Source organism: Mesoplodon bidens (genome assembly GCF_964165515.1).
Source record: "Mesoplodon bidens genome assembly, chromosome: 4".
Lineage (NCBI taxonomy): Eukaryota > Metazoa > Chordata > Mammalia > Artiodactyla > Ziphiidae > Mesoplodon > Mesoplodon bidens.
The window spans coordinates 92002000-92028941 of NC_138160.1; the positions used below are offsets into that span (position 1 = coordinate 92002000).

General features: G+C 37.5%; 1 protein-coding gene across 1 annotated transcript; it reads left to right on the forward strand.

Annotated features, from left to right (window-relative positions):
* Nucleotides 1–779: 779 nt before the first annotated feature.
* SLC25A46 (solute carrier family 25 member 46) lies at nucleotides 780–23743 on the forward strand. Its single transcript, XM_081230452.1, is given in 11 exon segments — nucleotides 780–1866; nucleotides 1869–1966; nucleotides 1970–2050; nucleotides 2052–2070; nucleotides 4384–4426; nucleotides 5239–5296; nucleotides 7693–7770; nucleotides 8224–8324; nucleotides 15875–15931; nucleotides 17167–17224; nucleotides 21572–23743. Coding segments are annotated over 11 exon segments (1503 nt in total). The 5' UTR covers nucleotides 780–1535; the 3' UTR covers nucleotides 22151–23743.
* Nucleotides 23744–26942: the final 3199 nt, after the last annotated feature.

Here is a 26942-nt window from a genome sequence, read left to right on the forward strand (position 1 = left end):
ACACACACACACACACACACAGGCCTTTTTCTCCTTCTTTTAATAAACAATACGTTTTGGACCTGAGCCAATCCCAATCTTGAACCAATCATTCTTAAGGAACACAGAAATATTTTTATTACGTCCAGTAACTAATTTGATATTAGGTACACAGTAATTTGGTATTAGTACTCGAGTAATACTGGATACACTTACTAAGGAAATGACTCAATACATTTGCCCAAGCCACATTACAACTCAATTTAAGAATGTCGGGCTTCCCTGGTGGCGCAGGGGTTGAGAGTCCGCCTGCCGATGCAGGGCACACGGGTTCGTGCCCCGGTCCGGGAAGATCCCACATGCCGCAGAGCGGCTGGTCCCGTGAGCCATGGCCGCTGAGCCTGCGCGTCCGGAGCTTGTGCTCCGGAATGGGAGAGGCCACAGCAGTGAGAGGCCCGCGTACCGCAAAAAAAAAAAAAAAAAAAAAAACGGTTGGCTTCTGGAAGATTCAGAATAGTGCGTTAGGGTTCTCTTCCGAAAGCCTTCAGAATCCTGGGAGTCCAACGGGTCAGAAGGGACACAGGAAGAACCCATGTTAGGCTCGTACAGATCTAGGGAGAGAGATGCTGCCAGAAAAGCCCATGGAGCTGATGAAAACAGGTAGTAGGAGACTCTCTTTAGAAGTCCTCTTAATTTTTTAACTAGGGTCTCGATTTTGAACGGTATCGCTTTGGATTTAAATACCTTGAGTGATTTAGATGCAGCAGAAAAAGAAAGAAAAAGCTACAGAAAACTATTTATTGTTATTTTGTGGCCTCAGAAAAGCAAAATGCTTAATTCCTAAATCCCGGAGAACAGTTTATATTCTTGGGGTGGATTGCGGAGGGGAGGGGAAGAGGAGGATTTTCTCCCGCGACGCTCTATTCTAACGCTTGCTCTAGCCGACCACAATACTTTTGGGTTCACTGGGCCGAACCAGATCTCTCAATAGATTTTACCCAAAACGCTAAGTGCGGGCGGCAAAGCCAGATGTACGAACATCCCGCAACTCTAACCTCTAATAGCTCCTTCGTGGCAGGCGGGACACCAGCCCAGCGAAGAAATAAAAGAGCTAGACCTGGGGCCTTTGTGTGGGGCGGGGCATTTCTGGCTGAGATCCGATTTCTGGCGTCAGCTCCATCCACGCGTCAACTCCCTCTAGGAAACATCTTTATTCGACCTCCTCTCATCCAGGCCGCACCTCTTGCCCCAATTCCCTCACAGCATCTCTCAGTACTGTGTTTCATTAACCGCACAGTCATTTTCCCACTCCCTACTAAGGGCCGCAGTTTTAAGAGTTTCTGCCGCGTCACCTTAGCAACCGTGTCTCTAATGGCCGCCGGAAGAGGCTACGATCACGTGCTCCCCGAACGTCCGGATTTGTAACGTGACTTCCGGTTGTCAGAATTCCCCAGACGCGGCGACTGCCGAGGAGTAAAAGCTGTGTGGCCCGAGGTCGCCGTGGCCCCAGGGGTGGTGGGCTCCGGGTGGGCTCTTCTCATCCTGCCCCGTCTGCGATGCATCCGCGGCGCCCGGACGGATTCGATGGCTTGGGCTATCGGAGTGGTGCCCGGGATGAGCAGGGCTTTGGCGGCGCTTTCCCTGCAAGGTCCTTCAGCTCCGCGTCGGACCTGAGCCACTGGGTGACAACTCCCCCAGACATCCCGGGTAGCCGCAACCTGCACTGGGGTGAGAAGAGCCCGCCCTACGGTGTGCCCGCCCCCTCCACCCCGCTCGAGGGCCCAGCAGAGGAACCCTTTCCCCGCGGCGGCGGCGGCGGCGGCGGCAGCGTGCCCGGGCAGAGCAGCGGTGAGGGACCTGGGGCGCACGGTAGGGGCGGGTGGAGTGGGGAGCCGCAGCACGGGTCCTGCAGACCCCGGAAGCCGCGCGGAGGGTCCCGCCTCCCGGGCCTCCCGGCCTATCGCGCGCCACACCCTGTGCCCTCCTTTAGTCCTCTGCCCCCGAAGCGGGCCTCCTCCCGCTTCTTCACACCAGTGTTTTCTCTGGGATCACCTCCAAAAGAAGACGACTGACTTAGCTGTGGTCTGCATGGTAGGATTTCGGAGGGTTTTGGCGTATTACATTCCATGACCTGAATCAAGAAAGACGGAAATGGTTTACTGTTTATTGGGAATCATGTGAAAAATGCCTAATTGACCAACAGCTGTATTTCCTTGAAATGTGGAAGGAAAGAGAAGTATTTCCAGCAAAGGCAGTCTTGGGCTCAAATCTGCCTCTACCACTCTTAAAAGCTGAGAGACTTTCTTAACCTCTGTGTTTTCTTAGTGTTCTCATCTTTAAGGTGTGTAGAAGAATAACTCAGGGTTTTATAAGTGTCAAAAAAATGAGGTGTGAGTAATGCCTAGTACAGTATGGAGCACACAATAGGCTAAATGTGCATCTTTCCTTTTTCCATTTACTCATAGTAATTGTATCTGTTCTAGATCCCCAAACTACCCCTGTATTTTCCCACCTCCTGCTTTCTTTCTCTGACTTAACTCCACTAAAAAGTCAAAATCACTAAGAGATTTTCAAGATAAGTCTTTAGAATCAAGACATAATTATTCTCTGTAGGATTTCAGAAGACTTGTTTTAATTTCAACACTGTATGATCTAGATATTGTCAACATCTGCTGTATTCGTAAAATGGAAATAATGCCTGCATCTTCCCATCCTCCTGAAATTGTTAGAATAATAGATTACATCCTTAAATATTATGTATATTCCAGACATAAATTGTATTCTCATTTCTTTGATTTTGACTTGGAAATACAGTAATATTTATTTGATTTGGGTTACTGGGAGGAATAGACTTCAAATGTCATCCAGTGAGGATAGATGGAGGAGGATCAGTGACTTACACAGTGTCATACAGTTAGTTTTTTCACTCTGTCTAGTTTTTTTTTTTCCTACAGGTCCCAGAAGGAGTGCTGGAAAGTTATAAATGATTGAAAATGCATGTACGATTGCTACACAGTGACCTTCTTAGGCAGTAAAGCTGATGTTTTTATCTTTTCATAATGTATGGTTTGATGGTTACAATGAGGAGGAGCTCTTAATAACCAGGGTTTTGTGGGGTTTTTTTCAGCAGTTTAGAGGCTGGTGAATAACTTTGCAAAGAGGATAGAAGCCTGAGAGACTTACACAGTTAACAATAGTAAACCTTCCTGACACCTTCCAGAAAATGTCAGTGGTATTTTCTGTTAATATTAGCAGATGACCTGTACACACACAAAAAGGGAAAAGCTGAAAGAAGGAAAGTATCTTAATTGGGCAAAAGGAGCTTCTCTCTACCTTGCACGTTTTTCAAGGCAATAGTGAACCAAGTGGTTTCCCCAGAGACTGTTTACGTGACCTTGTTCTGTCTGTCAGGGAATAGTGAGGGCATTACTTCATTCAAAAGAGCAGAGATGAGAGGGAGGGATTGGAGAAGAGAGGGGAGAGAGAAAAGAGGATGAGAGAAAAATTATCCCTTGTAAATATTGTATTATAGCTGAAATTTAATGTGTGGTCTCTTGGGGTTATGATATTTCACCATTATGATTTTAAGTTTTCCAGTTAAGGAGAAAAAGATTTTATTTTCTGTTTTGACATATGCATAGGAATTTTCCAGCTGTAAACTCTTCTAATAAGACTATAGATATGCCATCAGCTATAGTGCATATGGACGCAGTAGTCTATCACCGAGACCTAATTAAGCAGCTACTATCAAAGTATTTAAAACTTGGAGAAATAGAGACGAGAGCCTTATTTACCCATTTCAGTTACCCTAAGTGATCTTTCAATTTAATAATTTTCATGGGTATTTTTGCTTGCAACTAGTGGCTTAACATAGATGCTCTCCATCAGTAACAGTGAAGGACGAATTTTACAACATGGGAGGTAAAGTTGGTGAAAGTATCAGTCAGAGTCTTCTCTAGAAAAAATTTTAAATTATTTGTAGTCAGAAGTTGAAAACTGGTAGCCCTTAGATTCTACCTGCAAATGTGTTTGATTTGGTCCACACAACATTTTAACGCTTTTTAAAATAGTTGCTAGTATTTTAAGATTGGAAGATGCTATATAAAAATGAGAATATCTCTTTAGAAAAATCACAGCTTTGAAACCTTGGACTCAGAGTCCCATGTGGCAACAATGGATTGGAGCTGAAAAGCAGTTGGGCCTTTAGAAGGTCTACACCTTGCAACTTGCCACAAGCCTCCACAGAGCTCTTCACTTCCTCAGATGGCCTCTCTGGCCCCTATCAGAATTTGATTTTGGTCCATGGAGTTTAAATGAATATCATGTTAAAAAGAAAATACTTTTTGTTGTTTTCACAGTAAACCTAAATAATGGTTATGAGTAATCTTATTACTTCTGTTTTAGAACAGCTGAATAGATTTGCTGGATTTGGTATTGGACTTGCAAGGTAATTTTGTCTAAAGATTTTTAATTCAAGTTTTTATTTAAAGTTCTTTCTTTAATGTAATTTATAATGTTAGGTAATTAGTATTGCTTTTTTTAGAGCAGTAGTTAAAATATTGAAAAATATTTTGCAGAAAAAAATTATTATTTAAAATCAATAACTTGATTTTTTCCCTCAGTAAGGATAGAGAATAGTCATTCAATTTTATAAACACAAAATAATTTTGTAAGGAATATTGTAAGAAGTTTCATGTGTCTATCCAAAGAATAAAATCTAATCTTGTCTCCCCTTCCAAAAAAAAGTAATTGTGCGTTGAACCTTTTTGCTGAATATTAGAATTATAACAAGATATTTAGCAACATAGCATCTAGGTTTTACTTACATGGTCGTTAAAATCCATATAACTTAAGTGCAAAGTACATCAAAACCAAAATTTACAGAATTTATAGGGCAGATGGCTCTTCTGATAGGAACTTTGTTCATAGGACATCCTCTGAAAGAAATGGAAAGGGGCATTTAAATTGTCTAGGAAAGAAGTTTTCCATATCAGGCATACAAGATGTAGTTTTGTCTTTATACTGTACATATTAATATTATATGTTGTTGCTTTTACTCACCAGTTTGCGAATCTGGCTTTAGTTTTTTCATATTGAATCTTGTTATTGGTACAATGATTTGCAAACATGTTTAGACATTTGAAAACTTTTTTTTTAATTTTAAGAAAAATGCATAACTTAAATAATGCATGATTCTTCAAGAATAAATTCAGATTTATATGTGTTGTAAATTAAATGTTATAAATTATTATTTTATAGTCTTTTTACAGAAAATGTACTGGCCCATCCCTGCATTGTTCTACGCCGCCAATGTCAGGTAAATGTACTTTCTATGATTTTCTAAACAGTAATCCTAACCCTGATTTGAAGTACAGACCTCAGATAAATGACTGAGACCATGTAACCATTATCCCATGTGACATGCACCAAAATCTATAATATATCAGTTCTCAAACTTTTTGGTCTTTGAAAGCTCTTAAGTCTTAAATATTATTGAGGTCTCCAAAGAACACTTGTTTATATGGATTATATCTATCAATATTTGCCATTTCAGAACCCCAAACTGGAAAAATTTATGCATATATATATATATATATATATATATGTTTAATTCATTAAAGTATTAATAAACTCTTTAGATACTGACATAAATAGACTTTTTATGAAAAATCACTATTACTTTTTTGAAAATATCTTTAATGTCTGGCATAATAGAAGGCAGCCAGATTTTCACACTGCTTCTGTAGTCAATTTGTTGCAACACTTTTTTTTTGAAAGAAACAAGAGGTAATTGGCAGATATTCTTCTTTGATACTACATCAAAACTCAATAAGTGGTAACTTTTTAAAAGTTACTTGCAATGTGAAATCTGAAACCACGTCAATTAACTTTTTATACCCTGTTACATTAGAATCTATTGATTTGTACTTCATGTTGAATAGATTTTTTTTTTTTTTTTTTTTTTTTTTGCGGTACGCGGGCCTCTCACTGTTGTGGCCTCTCCCGTTGCGGAGCACAGGCCCCGGACGCGCAGGCTCAGCGCCCATGGCTCACGGGCCTAGCCGCTCTGCGGCATGTGGGATCTTCCCAGACCGGGACACGAACCCGTGTCCCCTGCATTGGCAGGTGGACTCTCAACCACTGCACCACCAGGGAAGCCCTTGAATAGATTTTTTATGCATGCATGCTTCTGTTACATCATGCATTGATTAATTGAAAAATATTGATTTACTGAATTATATAGATCATCTAAATGTTATGACAGTTGATTTTACAGTATCAAAAGACCACCATCATTAAAATTGCTACCAGTCTCACCAGAAAAGTGTTTCAGTTTTCATACGATCTTGATAGTGGATATAGGTTTTCCAGAATTATAATTTTTGCTTGTAAGCTCAAATTTATCACTGGCAACAAATACTGTTGTTGTTGTTGTTGTTTAATCAACAAGCCCACTTTGTTCAGTTTTAAAAACATGTTGTCCCAAGTGTGAATAACTATATTCTGTTAGTTTTTCCAGAAAAAAATGGTGATCCATGAAAAAAGTGGTTAGTTCAGGCTCACAACTCCATCGGACAAGTTCTTTTCCTTATGACAGCCATCTTCATTATACAACACACAGAATATTATGAGAAGGATGATGTGTACTCGAGTCAGCATTTTATAAAATAAATGTGTCTTACTGCTTCACCAAGGGCATTCTTTAGGGAAAGTGGCTTTTGCCTCTTTATGAGTCAGATAAAGAATGCAATAAGTACAAAAATATAGTTTGGTGCCACTGCCTTCATTCATGCTATGGAGTGAGTAATTTTACCCACCATTGCTTTCGCAGTATTACTGAAAATGTCAACACAATAAAAAAGGCAGATGATGCCTTAGTATCAAGAAAATAATTTTGAACTTGTCAATCTCCTGAAAGGGTAATGAGGCCCTTGAGGGCTAGTGGACCACACTGGCAAAAGCTCCTATAATATAACTTATCTTCTTTGAAACTTGAGTTAGACAAGATAGAAATAGTTAAAAATTAAGCTGTTTATGCTTAGCACCAAAAAGTAAGCATATAGAGAGAAATAGCTATTTAAATAGCCCTAACAGTGTTACATACACTAGAACAGTGAATTTCAGGCATATATTTTACATTGTGACAATATCACATTGTGATCCAGTGTATACTTATATATGAGGAACTTTTAAAAACGTTTTAGTAAATAATACCTTCAGAATGTACGATGCATTCTGTTACTTTATTTTTTATTATTTCACTTAATAAGTATTAGTTCTGACCCCCTATACTGATTTCGTAATTTACCAATTGTTTGTAGCTTGTTATTGCTTGCCATTGGTAGACAGGAATCTGCTGTTCCCTGAGTTCTTCGTGGTTCCTGTGTGTTAATGGCATGAGCATTTTGCCACACTGAACGTAATTCTGGTGTTTAAGGAAACATAAATATCAAACACCAAGGCCCTCTTTATTATATATTCTACATTACTATGTATATCGCACATTGGTCTTCAGGGCTGTATTTGTATAACCTCATGTACTGTACTTTTAAGTTATTTAAAGCACTTTCAAGAGTAATTTTGCTTATGTGTAATTTATGCTGACTTTAGAATTGAACTTTCATTTATGCTATGACTCACTGTATCTTTCATGACTTTTTATTTCTTAACGAGACAATAACAGAAAATAATCATGAAATATCTTTTTTACAGGTTAATTACCATGCTCGGCATTATCATCTCACTCCATTTACAGTCATCAATATTATGTACAGCTTCAACAAAACTCAGGTGAGAATTAGTCTGTACATTCTATTAAAGTTATTTGTAATGTGCCATTTTGCCTTAGTAATAATTAAAGCAACAATAATTCCTTTTAGTTATTAAAGATATTGTAACTCATACTAAAACTAACTTAACATGATAATGACATCTTCTTGATATCACTGAATAATCAGTAAATTCACACCTTTGCCAAAATTAATGAAATATTAGGGGTATTTAATCCATATTAGAGATACTTAATTAATTGGAGTGTTTATCTTCACCTAAATGTAGGCCACCCAACAAATATTAAAATAATGATAGGACTTACTTTAGCTGTAGTTCTTTACTAAAATGTCCTTTTGAATAATGCCTTACTGGAAAATATCAGTAAACATTCAATATCAAGTTTTATTAAGACCTTTTTTGGTTTCTTTTTTAGGCATTAACAGAAATAACCATAAATTTTGTTCATTTTAGGGACCACGGGCTCTTTGGAAAGGAATGGGAAGTACATTTATTGTTCAGGGAGTCACACTTGGAGCAGAGGGAATAATCAGTGAATTCACACCTTTACCGAGGTACCTTTTTGGCATTTTCTCAGATTAACTTCATATTAAATATATGACAAAATATGATAGTTGCTAAAAATACCTTGAATTTGAAAACTTGCCTGAAGTAGCTAAGAGAAGAAACTGAGAATAAATAATTAATTATATCTTATGGAATTAGTATGTGATAAAGAAAATGCTTCCTGGTCTAGTATCTATTGAGCTCTTTCAGCCCCTACTGCTATATATCAACAATTATCAACTAAGGAACAAACCTGAGTATGTGAGCAATTCCTGTTATTTAAGTGGCTAGTTTGGTGAAGGAGACACATGTAAGCAAATTTTAGTACATCGTGATTAGTGCCGTAATTAAACAAACCCCTTTCAGAGTGCAGGGGACACTGCGTGGATTTATTGGCAGAGATTTTTTTAACAGCTTGAAATCTGAGCTAGATCTGGAATTATGAGTAGGAAATAACTTGGCAGAGAAGGAGAGCAAGTAGAGGTGACAGCATGCCCAATTTTATGGAAGTTGGAAGATCCAGGTGATAAGTGGCTTGTGCTTAGAATATTGGGCATGTGTGGAGTAGAATAACATGAAAAGAGGCTGAAGTGCTAGACTAAAGCATGGTTCTGCCTTTGTAAGTGACTTAGGTTTTATTGTCTATGGAGTTGGGAATCTAAGGTGGGGATTGTTTCTTTTTGTTTAATATATGGGTTCTTTGATCAAGGATTTCTCAAGTGGCAGTGATTTTTTCAAACATGGAGTGTTGTAGACAGAGACTTACGGAGAACTGTCACAGTAATCTAGGCCAGACGGAGAAGGGTCTGAACTATGGAGTAGAACAGAAGGGAGGAGCTGGATAAACATTTCTAAAGTATAATAGATAATTGGTGATAGACTGGGAATGGGATTATGGGAGAGTGAATTAGCAGCAGTGACAGATTTCTAGATTGGAATTGAGTTGGAGAATTCATAAAGAAGAGTAGTGGGAAAGAAGATAAGGAATGTAACTGTCAATAAATGAAGTTTGAGGGACTTCCCTGGTGGTCCAGTGGTTAAGAATCTGCCTTCCAATGCAGGGGACGTGGGTTCAATCCCTGGTCAGGGAACTAAGATCCCACATGCTGTGGGGCAACTGAGCCCACGTGCTGCAACTACTGAGCCCACATGCACTAGAGCCCGAGCATTACAATTAGAGAGAAGCCCGCACGCCACAACGAGAGATGCCCGCGCGCTGCAACAAAGATCCCGCATGCTGCCAACTAAGACCTGATGAAGCCAAATAAATAAATAAATAAATAAATGTTTTTGGATAAATAAATAAAGTTTGAGATTCATGCAAGACATCTACGGGGACGTGCCTAGTAGTGGTTGGAACTGTGGATCAGAGTCTCAGAGACAGTTTGAAGCTGGAGGCATAGCTTTGAATGTTATGGCACAAAAGTGGCAGTTGAAGCTTTAGGATGGATGAATTTCCCTAAGGAGGACGTGTAGACTAGATGACAGAGAGTGGACCAAGGACAGAATCCTGGGCGATGTGTGAGTGCGTGTGTGTGTGTGTGTGTGTGTGTGTGTGTATGTATGTGTGTGTGGTAGGAGAGGTAATAGAGGGGAGTAGTAAGAGATGTTCACAAAAAAAAATTAACAAGAGCAGTAAGCTGTAGGACAGTGGCGTGCAAGCCAAGAGAGGAGAATCAGAATTGTAGATTCTCTTGGAGGGAGAGGGTAGAGAAATTGGAATGTTTGATTCTGGGTATATTTTCTCTCTGAAACAGGATACAGGTGAAGAAAGAAGGATGAGTACTGGGGTTATTTAGATAGAGCATAAGAACAATGATAGACATTTGAGACAGTCACAGCTATGAGTAGCAGAAAGGGGACCTTACAAGGAATACATGAAAATAATGTTGAGATAATGTTGGAGATCATAAATTTGTTTAGGTGCTATTTGGAAGGACTCTGTGATTTTCTGTATCAACAGTAAATCCCAGGGATGGAGTTAAAGACCGAGTGGTTTGTTATTCCAAAATTGGCCCCTGGCAGGGTGAATTTTTTGGATTGACAAGGAAGTGTGAGGTAGTTGAAGGTGCAACCTTTAACACAGCTTTGCTGAGTGTTACAGAGAAAACAAAAAATGTTTTGTCAGCTAAGTTTCTCCTCTCATACTTAAAAAAATCTGAATTTCTGCCCTTGGCTAACTTTATTCACCCCATTGTTTTTCCTATCACAGGATAAGATCAAAACTTAGTACTTGTCATCAAATGTTCTTGAAGTTCTCCCACAAACACAAAATTCTATAAAAATTTAACAAAATTCAGTAATTTCTATATGGCAAAGAGTAAAGAATTCTGTATTTGCAGTCAGAACACTGTTGGTCCTGACTATTCCACTTTTTAGTTCTGGGACCTTAGGCAAGTAACACCATTTCTCTAAAGCAGAGATGAAGTAGTAACTTTAACTTCAGGTTGAAGGGAAGGGAAAAGAGAAATGGGAATGAGAGGGCACAGAATTTTGTTAAATTTTATTATCTAACTTTCTTACTCTGTAGACATAGAGACACATCAGTTGTGTGGGTATGTATTGTCTCTTGGTCATTTTGAATCTTACTAAAGAAGACAGAAAAGGTTATCTTTGTGGTATTCTACTTGGGTTAAATTTTTGTGGTAAATCTCACTCATTACTTCATTTATTTATTTAGCTCATACTTCCTGAGTCCCTACTATGTGCTAGGTTCTGTGTTAGAAATCAGGTATATAGTGAGGAGAAGAAACAAAAGGTACCTGTGACCATGAAACTTGGGATCTAGTGTAAGGGACATACGTTAAGTAAAATAATCCCACTAATGAATGAATAATTACAAACTGAGGCTTGTTCTCTAAAAGAAAAGAATATGGTTCTGTGACAGTATTAGAGTGTTAGGAACAGTGTCCCTAATAAAATGACACTTAAGCTGAGATCCGAATGGCATTCAGGAGACACAGACCAGTTGGTGCAGAGGCAATGCGGCAGGGGGAATGTGGAGAATTCCTGTAATTGAGGGAAGACTCACAGGGTTTGAGCTCATAGAGCAGGATGGAGAGCAAGAGCCAATCTGTGCTTGGCCTTGTAGGCCACTTTAAGAATATTGAGGAGTTTTAAGCAGGAGTCAATGACATGATCAGATTTATGTGTTTAAAGGGTCATCGTAAGTGGAGATGAAAAGATTACAGGAGGACCAATGTAGAGAAAAGGATACATGTTCATAAGCTATCACAATCTAGGTGAGAAATATGGTAACTAGGACTAGGATGGTATATTTTGAGATGGATGTAAATGGATGATTTTGAGATATATTTAGGTAAAATTGATGGAACATGGTGATGGATTAAAGTTGGTTGATGATAGACAAGGTGTCGAGGATGACTTCTAGGATTTTGGCTTGTGTAACTAGATGTCAAATAAAGCCATTCTCAGACATACAGTGTAAACATTCTTTTTTTTTTTTTTAATTCTAACTTATTTGGGCAAGGTTGACTTTTCTTGGGGGAAAACAAAGTCATAGCAGACACAGTATTAAAGCAGAAACCCAAAGGATTTCACAGAAGTTACCACTTGAGGAGGATGAGCTCTAGGGTCTCTGAGACTGAGGTTCACGGTGATCACTAGGTACAATAGGTGAGACAGTCTGGATTCACCAATATTTTTTTATACTGATTATGATCACATCTGAATTTGTGATCTGATCACATTATAGTTTCTCAGTATTTATTACATTTTATTATTTATTTATTTATTTATTTATTTATTTATTTTGCGGTAAGCGGGCCTCTCACTGTTGTGGCCTCTCCCGTTGCGGAGCACGGGCTCCGGACGCACAGGCTCAGCGGCCATGGCTCATGGGCCCAGCCACTCCGCGGCATGTGGGATCTTCCCGGACCGGGGCACGAACCCGTGTCCCCTGCATCGGCAGGCGGACTCTCAACCACTGCGCCACCAGGGAAGCCCCTGTTACGTTTTTTTAAAAAAATGTATAAAGCCCAGGATCATCATCTGTGATCTCTTTCTTTATCTACTGTTCAGATCCCTCCTAAATCCTTCCCCAAACCTTCCCCCAGGTGGAGTGAGTTAGACTTTGTGTTGCTCTACCCTGAAGTACCCTTTCCTTTCATGTGGCATTTCTCAAATCGTTAGCATAAGGAGCACCTCTAACCAAGGCTACCTGTATAGTTCAGTCTCTCACAGAATCCATTTAGTTGAACTCCAGCTTAGTTTGACTCATCTCACATTTGTAGTTGTACCAGTACTGTTTTACTGTTTTCTCCTCATGTTGTCTGTTTCTCCTAATGACTCCTCTGAATTCACTGACTTTAAACACATTCCATTTTAAATACAATGAACTCTTTCTCCAATTCAATAGATTTCCTTTCTGATTAAGTTCTCAATTAGGGAACAGTAAAAGAGTCTAAGAATAAGAAAGAAAAGTTATAAGTTTGACTTTGGACAAGTTCATTTTGACACAGAGAGAAGTCTAAACTGAAGATAATAGATTTGGGAGATTCTGAAGCATCATCTTGGGTAAGATTGCCTGGGGAAGGAATGTAACTTATATAGTAAGAAAAGAACAGGACTTGAGCCTTTAGGAACTCCAGAATAGGTTGCTGAGTTAAGAAAAATGCCCCTGCAAAGGAGTCAAAAGTAGAGACCAGAAGAGAGGAGAAAAACCAGAAGAGTATGGGATAGTGGAATACAGGGGCAGGGAGTGCTTCCAGAAGGAGGGAAGAACACAAGGGCATGTTGGCTGCTGAAAGGTCAAATAAGGCACAACCTTAAAATGCCTATTTGATTTAGTGATGTGGAGGTTATGGGGACCTTGGCAAGAGCTGTTTTTGTAGAATAATAGGGTAGAAGCCAATTTGGAATGGGTTCAGAGGTGAGTGGGAAGCTAGGACATGGAAATAGCAAGTTTAGACAGTCCTCTGTGAAGAGGAGAGATGAAGAGAAGGAGCTGGAAGATGAGGGGCTTGGGTTACATTGAGGGAAGATATTTTTTTTTTTAAGAGGGCAGTTGTTTGAGCACGGGAAAATAAGAGGCAATGGAAAGTAAAGACTGTATAAATAGAGTGTTATTTAAAAATTCTATTGCTTTTGTGTATTGAATATGCATGGGAGTATGTGTGTTAGTCTGTCAAATGAAAAACTTTGATAAAAAGTAAGTCACTTCACTTAATTTTGTTGCTCATTTGAAGGGCAGTTTTTGCTTGTGAAAATAGCGAGTTAAATATACGTATATATTTTGGTATTTGATGGTGAAATATAAAAACGTTTAATCACAAGTAGATTTTTACACTACCCTTTTTCCTGAAGCATTTAAATGGCTAATTTAAATTTCTAGAGCTGTGGCAATAAGATTTACACATTTTATAAAGGAGTAGAAAGCAGATACCAGGAAGAGCATCTCAGGTTTTTGTTTTTGGTTTTTTTTTGCGGTACACGGGCCTCTCACCACCGTGGCCTCTCCCATCGCGGAGCACAGGCTCTGGACGCGCAGGCTCAGCGGCCATGGCTCACGGGCCCAGCCGCTCCGTGGCATGTGGGATCTTCCTGGACCGGGGAACGAACCCGTGTCCCCTGCATCAGCAGGCAGACTCTCAACCACTGCGCCACCAGGGAAGCCCTCAGGTTTTTTTTTATACTTGATTCTAAATTTCTTTTTTCAGTCTTTTTACCTTAATCCTAATGATCTTACGAACCGGCATCAGTAATTAGTATTCAAAGGAAAGGTGGCCCAGTCCTTACAGAAATGCAGGTCACAGACCCATCTATCCATAATGTTAATGGAGTGCGCAAACTTAATGTCATAGTAACCTGTGGTAACCCTTTCTGGGGCCATAGTAACAGTAATAGAAGTGCCCAGAAGATTTACAAAACTTTTAGCATATTTACAAAAATTTTAGCATATTTAGCATTGTTTTATAATCATAAAGTCACTGTCAGTAAGTTAAGTAGCCTAATCTTTTTTTTACAGTTTTCGTCTTAATCATTAAATGTCATTCCAGCTGTAGTTTTTGATAGTTGTTCAGGCCTCATATAGTATTCTGGTATTAATTTAATCAGAATGTGACTCAGAACACTCTCTAAGGTCTTATATGAATCAGAGATGGTTGTTCTGTTGTCTACAAGTTTCTCTGCAGACCTTTCAGTCTCCTAGAAAAATGTAGAAAAGTTCACATACCACCCATGCCATAAGTGTACTGAGTTTGTTTTTAGAGCACTTACATTATCAGTGATTAATTTCCTTTACCTTTTTAGTATAAAATATATTCCTTTGTCTCCTTATGATTGTCATACTTACTCATTTCAAACAGAAAATGTTTTTCTCAGGTTCCTGCTGTGGCCGTGGTACATGGGTGCCAGTGTCATCAGGGGAACGGGTGGCAGCCAGTCTCCCCTTTATTTTACATTTTCCTTTTCTCTATTACTCTGCCTTCCTCCCTCCCCTCCCCTCCCTTCCATCCCCTCTGTCTTTTCATTCCCCCCACCCACCGCCTCCTTTTTACTTTCACTTTTATTCTCCATGTTCTTTTCTCCTTTTTGACTTTTCTCTTGATATAACTTTCTCCCTTTTTGTTCTTCATTCAGCTTGCCTCTCTCCTTTTTCTTCTCTCTTTTCTGGTTTCCAAAGGTAACCTAAATGGTAGGAAGCACGCAGTCCTAGACCTTGGTTCCAGACCTGGCATTCTGCCTCTCTCCTTTGAACATATCCCTGTGATCTTTTTGACCTTTATTTTTCTCGTAAGTAAAAGAAATAGGACAGTACCTGCTCTGCTTATCTCACAGGATTCCTTCTTGTATCAAATGAGATGAGAGGCAGTACAGGCAGATAGTATAGACTTGAAGTCATACGGACCAGGGTTTAGACCCAGTTGCACCGCTAACTAGTTGCATGGCTTTGGGTAAGTTATGAACCATCTCTGAGCCGATTTCCTCATCTATGAAATTGGGGGTTACAGGTTCATTGTGAGGGTTAGAACTAATTTATGCAGAGTGCTTTGCACAATGCCTGGCATATAGTAGGAGCTAAAAAAGGCAATAGAATATAATAAAGGTCACAAAAGTAATGTCATCTTAATAAGTAAAGGCACTTTGAAAATTAGGGGCTATACAAATGTATGTGTCATTCTGCATTACAGTTACTTAATTTTGTTTTGTTTTCTAATTCTCATTCTTACATACATTTTAAAGCTTTTTTTATTCCTTTATCCTATTTTATTGTTTCCCTTTCCCTTCCCTGTCCATTGTTTTCCTCAGTCTATCATTTTTGTATCTTATCTAATGTCTCATGTTCATTTTTATAATCAGTTATAACTCTTCCTCCTCTGTCATCCCCTTTTGTCAGTACATACAGAAAGACCTTCTATGTTTTTTCTCTTTTCAACCCACTGTAATTGTTTGACGGGTCCCAAAAAGGAAAATGTTCATCATGAGAATATATTTCTCCCACAGATTAAAAAAAATTAAAAATTGATTACTTTTTTAAAGCTTAAGCTAATTCAAGATGTTTTTAAAAACATGGCTTTTATTTTATTTATTTTTTTAGGGAGATTTCACATAAATGGAATCCTAAACAAATAGGAGAACACCTTCTACTGAAATCGTAAGTATCAAAAGCAGCATTTATATTGAAATTTACATCCATTTTTATAGTATTAGAACTGAAAAACTTATTAAATAAACAAAGTGAAGGAAAGTAGAGCAATGAAATATTTGTGGGACTAGAACTTAATCAGAAAAGTAACATAGAGTTTAGGAATAAAATCCTGAAATATATGTTATCTTTTAAATAACCCTTCTAATTTGAAAGGCTAAAATCACAACCTAATTTTTCTTTGTGTTCTTAGGAAGTTAGCAGAGATCTTCAACTTGTTAAACCTGAATTGCCAGGAAAATTATTACTCATTATTATTATCATTATTCTCTTAGTAAGCAGACATACAAATTTATATTTGTATGGTGATGAGTAAACTCAAAACCTTAATGTCATTAAAACGTAGTCCTAAGGGCACTTAGTGACTTTACAACACTGACCATTTTTATAGATTAGAATTTTACTCTTCACTTTTTAATTTTTTTTTAAGATTGGGAATTGGAAACCCCCCAGCTTGCTGGCTCCCTCTGTGGGACATTCCAGCACATTATTACTTAGTGATGTTCCATTCACCTTGAAAACCACTACTTGCCAGGACCTGGCCCATAGGGTTAGGTAAGTCCCACCTTGACATTATTTTAAATAACTATATTTTGCAGGCTTGCAAAGTTGTAATATTACTATATCTAAATAGTGGCAATAGGAGGCAACTTTGCAAAGCTGTACAATATTGTTTTTTAATAATAAAAGGGGACTTCACTTACCATGGAAGACTGGCTTAGCTCTGCTGGGTGGGAAATCTGGGAATGGATAATGATAATAGATAGGACAATAGCAGAACTGTAGCCTTGTTCAGGTATCACTAAAAAGGCAAGCAATGGAATGGATCCCTCAACCTAAATTTTAGGCATCAGATTTACAGGCTACATTAGCTATGTGCAGGTAGACGTCCAAACAGTGAATCATAAACAAGCCTACATTTTACTGGTTTAAAATAATTTTCTTTACAGGCTGTCACTGTGTTATTATTAATACTTAATTTTTCATCTCTAATTGTTGAGTAAAGCATCTTACGTTACAGGTCTCTGAAGTATCTTTAGGCTATAGGTATTAATAGTTAAAAACCTTGAAGATATTATTCAAGCTTGAATATAAATTATGTTGATGTATTAATGTAGATATTAAAAAATTTAGTGTAAGCATCTTGTTTCAGTATACTGATAAGTTTGTTTTAATTTCTACAGCCTAACTTATATAGTGGCAATGCCTTTTTATTCAGCAAGTCTAATCGAAACAGTACAGGTGAGCTATTTTTTCCTGTCATTTTTTTAATTAAAAATGTTTTTGGAATATTCAGTATATTGTGTATGTCTGACAGTATAACAGAAAAATTTAAGACAGTATCCTTCTAAAAAAATTTTTTTTCTCAGATACCATACATATATCAAAGATTATATACTAGGCACATTGCTGGTGTGTCTGTTTCCTTTGCAGATTTACTTCACACTTTTAATTCTTTTTATCCCTTACACAGGCATTGTGTAAGGGATACTGTACTCTTCATTCAGATATCTCAGAACCCAGCCTATGACCTGCTCTGAATACAAAAAAATCTATAGGGTTGTTTTTTGTTTTTGTTTTTTTCTCCAACTTTTTAATAACTCAAATAGTTATGGCTTATCAGACAAGAAATTACTAATTACCTGAACATAAAACATGATGGATAATCATCCTAACAGTGAGAAGGTAGTCCCCATAGGTAGTTTACTAACAGCAGTCTTTTTAAATATGCCTTTTAAGGAACATTTGATGCTATGGTGTTTAGTATATACTACAAAGCGAAAGCAATCTCCTGCTAGCATTTTAAATTGTTTCACTATTTCTAACCACATGGTGGCACTTCAAGTACATCGAATTAATGTACTTTCTCACATACCGTTCCTGCATTTAAAACTGTAAGAGAGCTAACTTAACTTTACCCTGTACACAAAATCCAACTGTCTACCACCTGTCTTCTGTCTCCAACGTCAGATCCTCTAGCATATTTTTTTCTTTGTCATAATCAGCGCTTATGAGTTTCCTCTCTATAAAATCTCAGTGGATCAGCCTTTCCTTTTCTAATTACTCTTTTCCACTTAATTGCTTTTCTGGCCATATCGTTGTTTTTCTTTTTTTTTTTTTTAAAGGCAGAAAAAACTGTATTCATGCATAAACTCGTAATGACCCCATCTTCCTGCACAACTTTAGAAACATTGACTTATTACAATACAAATTGGACCAAATGGTGAAGGAACTCCAGAACCATCACAGACCTTTCTCGCTTCACTACACAGTGCAGTGGAGCGCGGCACAAATTGAGGAAGGAAGTCCTTTATGTGTTTCACATTTACCTGCTTGCCTTCAAACCCCAGGGCAGAGATTCAGTTGGCGGTGGGTTGGGGGCAGAACCTACTGTTGATTTTTTATGTGTTTATTTTTTAGAATTATTAACTGAAGTTAACATCTTGCTACCCAAATATTGTCTCCTATCCCCATGCATTTGGCAATGTGAAAGGATATAACCTTTGTATGGGGCTGCAGTTTGCAGAATTATCACTTTATGACATAGCCTCATTTTATAGATAAGGAAGATAATTATTTAAGGAAAACAACGAAACAGCATGATATATTGGGGGAAAACAAGTTTTAACTTTATGCAGACCCATATCACAGTCACATTTCTCTACTTAAATTAGACCTGTGACTTTAAGCAGATGTCCTAACCTTTTTTAAATCTTAATTTTCTCATACATAAAATGGGAGTAGTATTTTATTAACTGAATTATAAAAATTAAGAGAATTATTTATGTAAAGTGCCCAGCTCACTATATGTTCATTTTGTTTTGTTTTGTTTTGTTTAACCCAAATGCACTGTTTTTTTCTGCCCCAGGTTCCACCTGCTGACCACCTCCTTTTGACTCCTTTTGTCTGATTTTCTAGTTCTCTTTTTTTTCCTTCAATTTCTGCTCTCTTGAACATCCTCCTTTTCTTTTAGTAACCGCTTACCATCTCTTCTCCTGTAGCTCCGAGGCACAATCCTTGACCCTTTCTGCTTTGTATCCCATATTCACTGTCCTGGAGAACTCATTTACTTGCATGAATCCTTTTAACTCTCACCTTTATATGAATCTAAAAATTACAAAAGTCTTGATTTTCATATTTCTTTCATCCTTCATAACCAGTCAGCCATCATGCCTTCTCATTTCTAACTTCAGGGAGTATCTGAGATTGTCTGCTCCCCCGCCACCGATAGGCCACCATTCTCTTTCCTTCTTGTTACATCAGCTTCTTTCTCCCTACCATGTTCAGTGGTTTTTTGCCTGTCTGGGGAGCTCAGATCTCTTTAAGAACAGTCTTTCCCTTGAAAAATACACATTTATATATAGATCTCCTAAAGAACACCACCATTCTTCAGTATGAACTTCCTAGTGATCTGTTGTCTTTACTAAGAATCTTTGTTCTGTTTCCTGCATTTTAAAGTCCATTCTACATATTCATGCAAGATTAGTGTTCTTAAGTTGCAGTGCTTATATCCTTTTGCTGATTAAGGATCCACGTTGACTCATATTCTCTAAGATCAATTTCAGACTTCTCAGCATAGTATTAAATCAAGGTTTTTACTGACTTTACCTTTCAGCTAATCTTTCTTAACTGCTAAATTTTTTTAAAGCTCATTTTAAAATTTTAAATTTTAAATAAATGAATTAAATTCATTTATTGAGTGCTAACCTATATCAGGCACTGTTATAGACCCTGGGGATAACATAGCAAACAAAAACTTTCTGCCCTCATGGCACTTACATTCCTATGGGGAAGACGGACATAAACAAGATAAACAAAGGGATACTTCATGGTGCTAAGTGCTAAAAAATAAAACAAGGAAATGAAATAAGATGTGTAATGGGTAGCAAGGGATGTTACTATTTTTTTAAGATCAGGAAAGTTCTCAGAAGCAAAAGTCATTTGAGTAAAGGTCTGAACATAAGAACTACATGGATATTTGGGAGAAGAACATTCTAAGCAGAGGGAAAGCAAGTGCAAAGGCCCTGAGGTAGGATTATATCTTACGTGTTTGAGGAGCAAAAACAAGGCCAATACAGTTGAAGCTGACTAAGGAAGGGAGAACAAGAGGAGATGAGGTCTGAGAGGAAAGAGGGAGAGAGATCACACAGGACACTGAAGATCACTGTAATAATTTGGCTTTACTTTGAGGGAGATGGAGAGTCTTTGGCAGGTTTGAGCGAAGAGTGACATGATCTAACTTATGTCTTTAATAGGATCTATTTGGCTGCTGTATTAAAAATAAACTGGACTGGGAAGGGGGCCAGAGGCAGGTAAATGGATTAGGTTAGGTGAGCTCATTTTAGTCTCATGGTTTTAAATATGTTCTCTTCACTGTAAACTCTCACATTTGTATGGGCAGCTCGGACCTTTTCCTTGTAGTCTAGATTATAAACTCCACTTGGAGTTTACACCTTAGACTTAACATTTCTGAATTCTTGATCTTCTCCCCCAAATTGCTACCCCAGGAATATTGTCCAACTCAGTAAAAGGCACTGCTATTCCTCCACTTCTTCTGGCCAACAGCTTTGAGGTCATCCTTGTCTTCTCTCTTTCACACCCCAAATCAAATCTACCAGTAATTCCTATTGGCTATAATTTTAGGATAAAAGCACAGTTGCAGCATTTTATTTCCTTTGCTACCTGCTAGTCCAATCCACCATCATATCTTTAACTGGTTTCTCAGCCTCTGCTCTCATTCTCCTCTACACAACAGCCAGTATAACATAAATTGTATCTTACCCATCTTATGCTTAAAACCAACTAGTCACTTCCCATCTGACTGGAGGCCAAGGTCTGCACAGTGGCATGGTGTGGCCCCTGACTACCTTTTTAACTTCATTTTTTGCTGTTCTCTTCTTCAGTCATTGCTGCAGCCAAATTGGCCTCTTAGTTGTTCCTTTTCTGCCTGACCATGCCTCTGTAACCAGTATCACAAACTTCCTTATACATATCCCCATAATTGTAAAAAAGCAGAGACAAGGCAGATGATAATGACTCATGTTTATTGAGTGTGTTCTGGGTACCAGGCCTTTTTTCATTTAATGCTCCCAGCAACTCTGTGCATAAAAGGTAGGTAGGTCTAATTCTATTTTTATAGAACAGTAAACTGACTCTTAGGAGAAGTTAAGTAAGTTGCCCATGGTCACATTACCAGTAAGTACATAATGGAGGTGGGTTTTAAAGCAATGCTTAAGAACTCCAAGCACTGTGTTACCTCTTCAATGTCATGTACAATATTTGTTGCTTTTCAAAATGTGTCCTAAGGAGGTTCTTGAGGGTGGGGAAACCAGGTGTGTCACCCTCCACATCTCTTCCCCTGTTTCCCTCCCCCAATAAGAATAGCTCCCAGCTTCACCGCTATCTGTTCTGTGAAATTTTATTTGAAAAAAGAATCTAATGCCTAGATAACATTTGAAGTTTGCAAACCATTGATGTTTTTCCTCTTTAGTCAGAAAATTAGGATTTAAAAGGGACCTAGAAAGAATCCTTCTTTGTGGCAGAATAAGCAGATGTTAACTTTCACTCATTTCATCATTTTCATTTCAGAGTGAGATAATTCGAGACAATACTGGAATTCTGGAATGTATTAAAGAAGGAATTGGAAGAGTGATAGGCTTGGGAGTGCCTCACAGCAAACGACTACTTCCGCTTCTTTCCTTGATCTTTCCTACGGTGCTGCATGGGGTGCTTCATTACATCATTAGCTCAGTCATTCAGAAGATTGTCCTGCTAATTCTAAAGAGAAAGACTTACAATAGCCACCTAGCTGAGAGCACTAGCCCGGTGCAGAGTATGTTGGATGCTTATTTTCCAGAGCTTATTGCTAACTTTGCCGCCAGTCTTTGCTCTGATGTTATACTTTACCCATTGGAAACAGTTTTGCACCGCCTTCACATTCAAGGAACACGCACAATAATTGACAATACAGACCTTGGCTATGAAGTGCTTCCAATTAATACACAGTATGAGGGAATGAGAGACTGTATCAATACCATAAGGCAGGAAGAAGGAATGCTTGGTTTTTATAAAGGGTTTGGTGCTGTTGTAATACAGTACACGCTGCACGCAGCTGTTTTACAGATTACCAAGATTATTTACTCTACTCTTCTTCAAAATAGTGTTTGAGATTTAGATTCCTGGTTAGTCTGAAAGACATCATCTGGATACTTTCTTATGAAATTATGAGGGATAAGAGTGAAATACTGTTGGTGGGAAATGGATTAGAAAGTGAAACTGGTAGAAAAAGTTCATGCTGATTATATTGACTCTTCACTTTTTAAAAAGGTTATTGGTATATATTTTGGATTCAAGGTATTCCAAATTTGAAAACTGAATAAAGATACTCATATGAGTTAAATTCTAGCTAGTGTAGCACTAATGCTGAACTAAAAACGATCTCGGGAAGAAGCAAAATTTTGTCAGCAAACTGAAAACAAAATTTCACAGAGCTGAATTTATTTCATATGACTTTAATGTTTATTACATGTTTAGTTCACCTTCTAGATTGATATTGGTATGTCATTCTTAATACCGTGTATAGTATAGCAGGAGGTCATAGTTTACCTTTAAGCAAATAAGTTATGTTATCAGTAACCCAGACAAGAAGGATTAGATTTGGCAATCTGTAAACAGGAGCTGAGGGTTTTAAATTGCACTGTCCCTGTATAACTTTAATGGCTGCACATTTATTATATAAAGCCACTTATATGCATACATATAACTTGGAATTTCCTTCATCCCTACAAATTTTCCACTCTTAGATCAGCTTACTGTATAAAATGCAGTTATGTATTTTCTGCTTGAATATCAGAACAAAATATTAAAAGCCAAGGTACCCCAAAGATTTAAGGCAAACAGCTTACTTGTCCATATGCAAACCCACCATTTCAGTGCCAGCAACTTAGAATTTGTCATGTTTATAAAGTTTGATTTGCTTATCTAGCCTTATGAATCATCAGACTGTTTTTAGAGCCACTCTTAACAGAGATAGAATATAAAATACTCATGGCAACTATTCCTGCTTCCACATTTACAAATTGTGTACTAAAGTGAATATCACTTGCCATTCATTTCTGAATGACTTGACTTAGGGGAGACACGATTAAAATTCACCTGGGAATTTATGCCTCTTGCCTTCCATATAGTCATCATTAAATGATGGCTTCAATTTTTATTTTCTTTTAGTTTTTGTTCATATTTTCATTCTCCAAACTAGATATACATAAAGGGAAATGCAGGTTTATCCTTATCACCTTTTATTGAAACTTGTTTGGATGAATACTGATGAAAAATAGAAACCTTAAAGGAAGTTTGTCCTTGCTTTTTATGGGTGATGAAAAGAAGTAAATTTCAACAAATAATAAGCAAAAAAGTTGGTCATCAGTTTAATAAAAAAATTCTGTCTGTTCCTAAATTGAATTTGGTGGGTGAGGCTCTTTATATAGTAAAATGATATGCATTTGATTAATCCATCATTAAATGTTTTAAAGTTTCATTTCCTCATGTGAATGATCAGTTTTACTAGGAACCATTTAGCACACTGAAGTACAGTGACTTTGCACTGATGTTGTCCAACCTAGAATGCAGGTTCTATTTTACTGAGATCTATTTTACTTACTAAATGTCAGTGAAATCGTTACTTTTTGTGATTAATAATGTTGGAACCAAAAAATGACATCCAAAAAGTGTGAAACAATACGTTTGTGGCAACTCTCTCTACTATCTTGTGTATGTGTGGTTTTTTTTTAATGACTAAAACATGTAAGTTTTCCATTTTTCCATTCCACCATGAGGGAGAAAATAAAATTAAACACAAGTTGTACTCGTTCAGATTATGGTTTACCTTGTCCAGTCTACAGCACTTAAATTGTTCTCATTGCTTTTGAATTAATAAGTAAATTTTTAGATGTTTATAATATGTCCAACTTCCTAAAAACCTTTCACTTTTATCATAATCAAAGAAGATAGTTTCAGACAAGAGTAAACTTCTGAAAATTTCAAGTTTCAGAAAATTTCTAGAAGAACAGAATCTGAATGGAATAAAGTATTTACTAGTGAAAATCTGGGATCCTTTAGCTAATTACTAGATTTTTCAAGATTATTTTATGAAAGTTATGAAGATTCAGTTATATAAATCTGTCTCGTGGAATCCTTTACAAGACTGATAGGCTGAACCACATACAAGTAGGTTGGTCTTATTTTCTGTCTCTTTGGAGAAAGAATACAAATTAATATTAAAACTAAAATTGATTGGGAGATTGGGATTGACAAATATACACTAGTATGTATAAGATAGATAACTGATAAGAACCTGCTGTATAAAAAAAAATAAAATTCAAAAATTCAAAAAAAAACCCTAAAATTGAAAGGCGGCAAGTAAAATACTAATTTTTTTAGTACCACTCCAAATTAGTTGAAATATAAAAAATCCTTAAAATTCAAGCACTTAAATGCCGGCCAAATATGTTTAACTGAATTTAGAAAGGAATAAGCAAAATAAACATTAGACATGCTCTTTCCCTTTTAAAATTGCTCTATTTCTTTAGCATATAGGTTCCAAAATCAAATACCTATGGGCTATATTTCTTAAGATGATAATAGCTTAGAATAACATTTTTAATTCAGTATGATTAACAGTATCACAAGTAAGAGTCTATTAAAATGTTCCACAGTCCCAGTGATCCACTTACATAAGCTAGATTTTGGCCATGGAGCTGAAGTATGATATGCTTGCCTTACATTGTTGGGTTTCTTAACTTGAGTCAAATAGTCTGAAAGGGATGGAATTAAAAACTGAAATACCTGATAAATGTTAACTTACTATGTTAAGTGAATTTATGAATTGATTTACTAAATCTGTTTATAAATCCCTTTCCTCCGAGAGACTTTATTTTATGGTTTCCAGAAAAATAATCTCTAAGTTTACATAATTTAAGCCTCCGAACTCCAGCACTAGATGTTATAATTATGAAATAGTAACAAACAAACGAATTTCAAAATGGTTATGGATTGTGGAGTTTGATGGCCAGTGTTTTCAGAAGTAAAACTGAGAGGCAAGAGGTCTTGCTCATTTTGCATGTGTGCTTGCCTGCTTACAGCTGTCTTTTCAGCACTGTGTTTGTTATAACCCCACAAAGCATTCACTTACTGACTAGGCACAAACACTTCAGTATTTCCGTGTATTCATACATATGCTCAGAAAATAAAAGAAAACACATGGCTTTTTGTTTTTTTCAAATGAGATTGTGGAGGATGTTTACCCTCAGTTTGCATACTGGGAGGTCTTGAAAAGATAGCCAGGTTTGAATTAATTATTTTTAATAATATATAAGCAAAGAAAATCCCCGTGGTAACAACTCACATTGCACCAGAATTTAAGTGATACTTAACTTCGGCATTTCTGGTTTCTCTTTTCTTTCAAGTAGTTATACATTTCTCTCCCTTTCCTTCTCTCTCTCTCATATAAACTGGATATATAATGTCTTTCTTTTGAGTCACTGATTATCACTGATATGCTACCAAGTTGTATAATAGAGTAACAAAAACTTGTGATTTGACAATGAATTTTATAAAATATTACCTCAGCTAGAAGAGGTGTGTTGTCTGTATTTTAAGTTTTTGTCTCACTGGTACTTTAAGTGTTTTCAGTAAATTGTGTAATATGAAAAGGTTAAATAAAATGTTGAAATAAAATCATTAATTTTCTCTTACTGATGCTAGAGTACTACTAAGGCTGGTGGTGTAGGTGTTCAGAATATGTCCCCCCAAAATATGCTGTGTCGGCATATTGATTATTTTGTATTAAAGGTGCTTGAGAGGGCTTCCCTGGTGGCACAGCGGTTGAGAATCTGCCTGCCAGTGCAGGGGACACGGGTTCGAGCCCTGGTCTGGGAAGATCCCACATGCCGCGGAGCAACTAGGCCCGTGAGCCACAACTACTGAGCCTATGCGTCTGGAGCCTGTGCGCCGCAACAAGAGAGGCCGATAGTGAGAGGCCCACGCACCGTGATGAAGAGTGGCCGCCACTTGCCGCAACTAGAGAAAGCCCTTGCACAGAAACGAAGACCCTAGTCAAAATTAATTAATTAATTAATTTAAAAAAAAAAAGGTGCTTGAGAACCAGCGGGTGCAAAAGGACACTCTGACTCTCCTTTGTTCCCCTGAAAGCAAACTGCCCATGTGAAAGGTACTCTCCCTGCACCAGAAGAGAGAATTTAGGGCTGAGAAAACTGTATAAATAAACCTTGTTACTTCTTCACCATTTACTACCCCACCACAAACCCCTCTGCCTATCAATTCTTCACAAATTTACTGTTTCTTCGTCTAAACGTTATAAAAGCTTTCAGCTCCGGTTCCCTTCTTTGAATCTCATTTTATGGGGATTCAGTACATACAAAATTAAATTTTTCTCCTGTTAACCTGTCTCATGTCAATTAAGTTATTAGACCAGCTAAAGACCTAGAAGGGAAGAAGGGAAGATTTTTCTACACTTACAGGGGTAAAAGAAAAGTTCACTTTTGTAGGTACAAATGAAGATCAAGAAAAATATATATATAAAGTTAAGTTTTTTTGCCCATCATTTAAAAAATCATTCTGATGTAACTGTGATGTGTACAAAACAAGTAACATATTTCCTTACATAAGGTTGCCTATGTATCATCTCTGGTATTACACAGTCCCATAGTTGGTCCTTACAACTGTCCTCAGGCAATTTTCTGAGTAGTGCTGTTTAGGGAAGAAATAGATATAAATGGTGGGCATTGCTTGAAAACACTAAGGAAATCAAAAAAACCCTTCAGCTACCTAGGGCTAAGAATAACAGTTGAGACATGTAAGAAACCCCCTAAAGACAGGGAGGAAAAGCCAGCAAGACGGTTTCTTTGGGAAGTTAGGGCATTCCAAAGTGGTCATGTATACT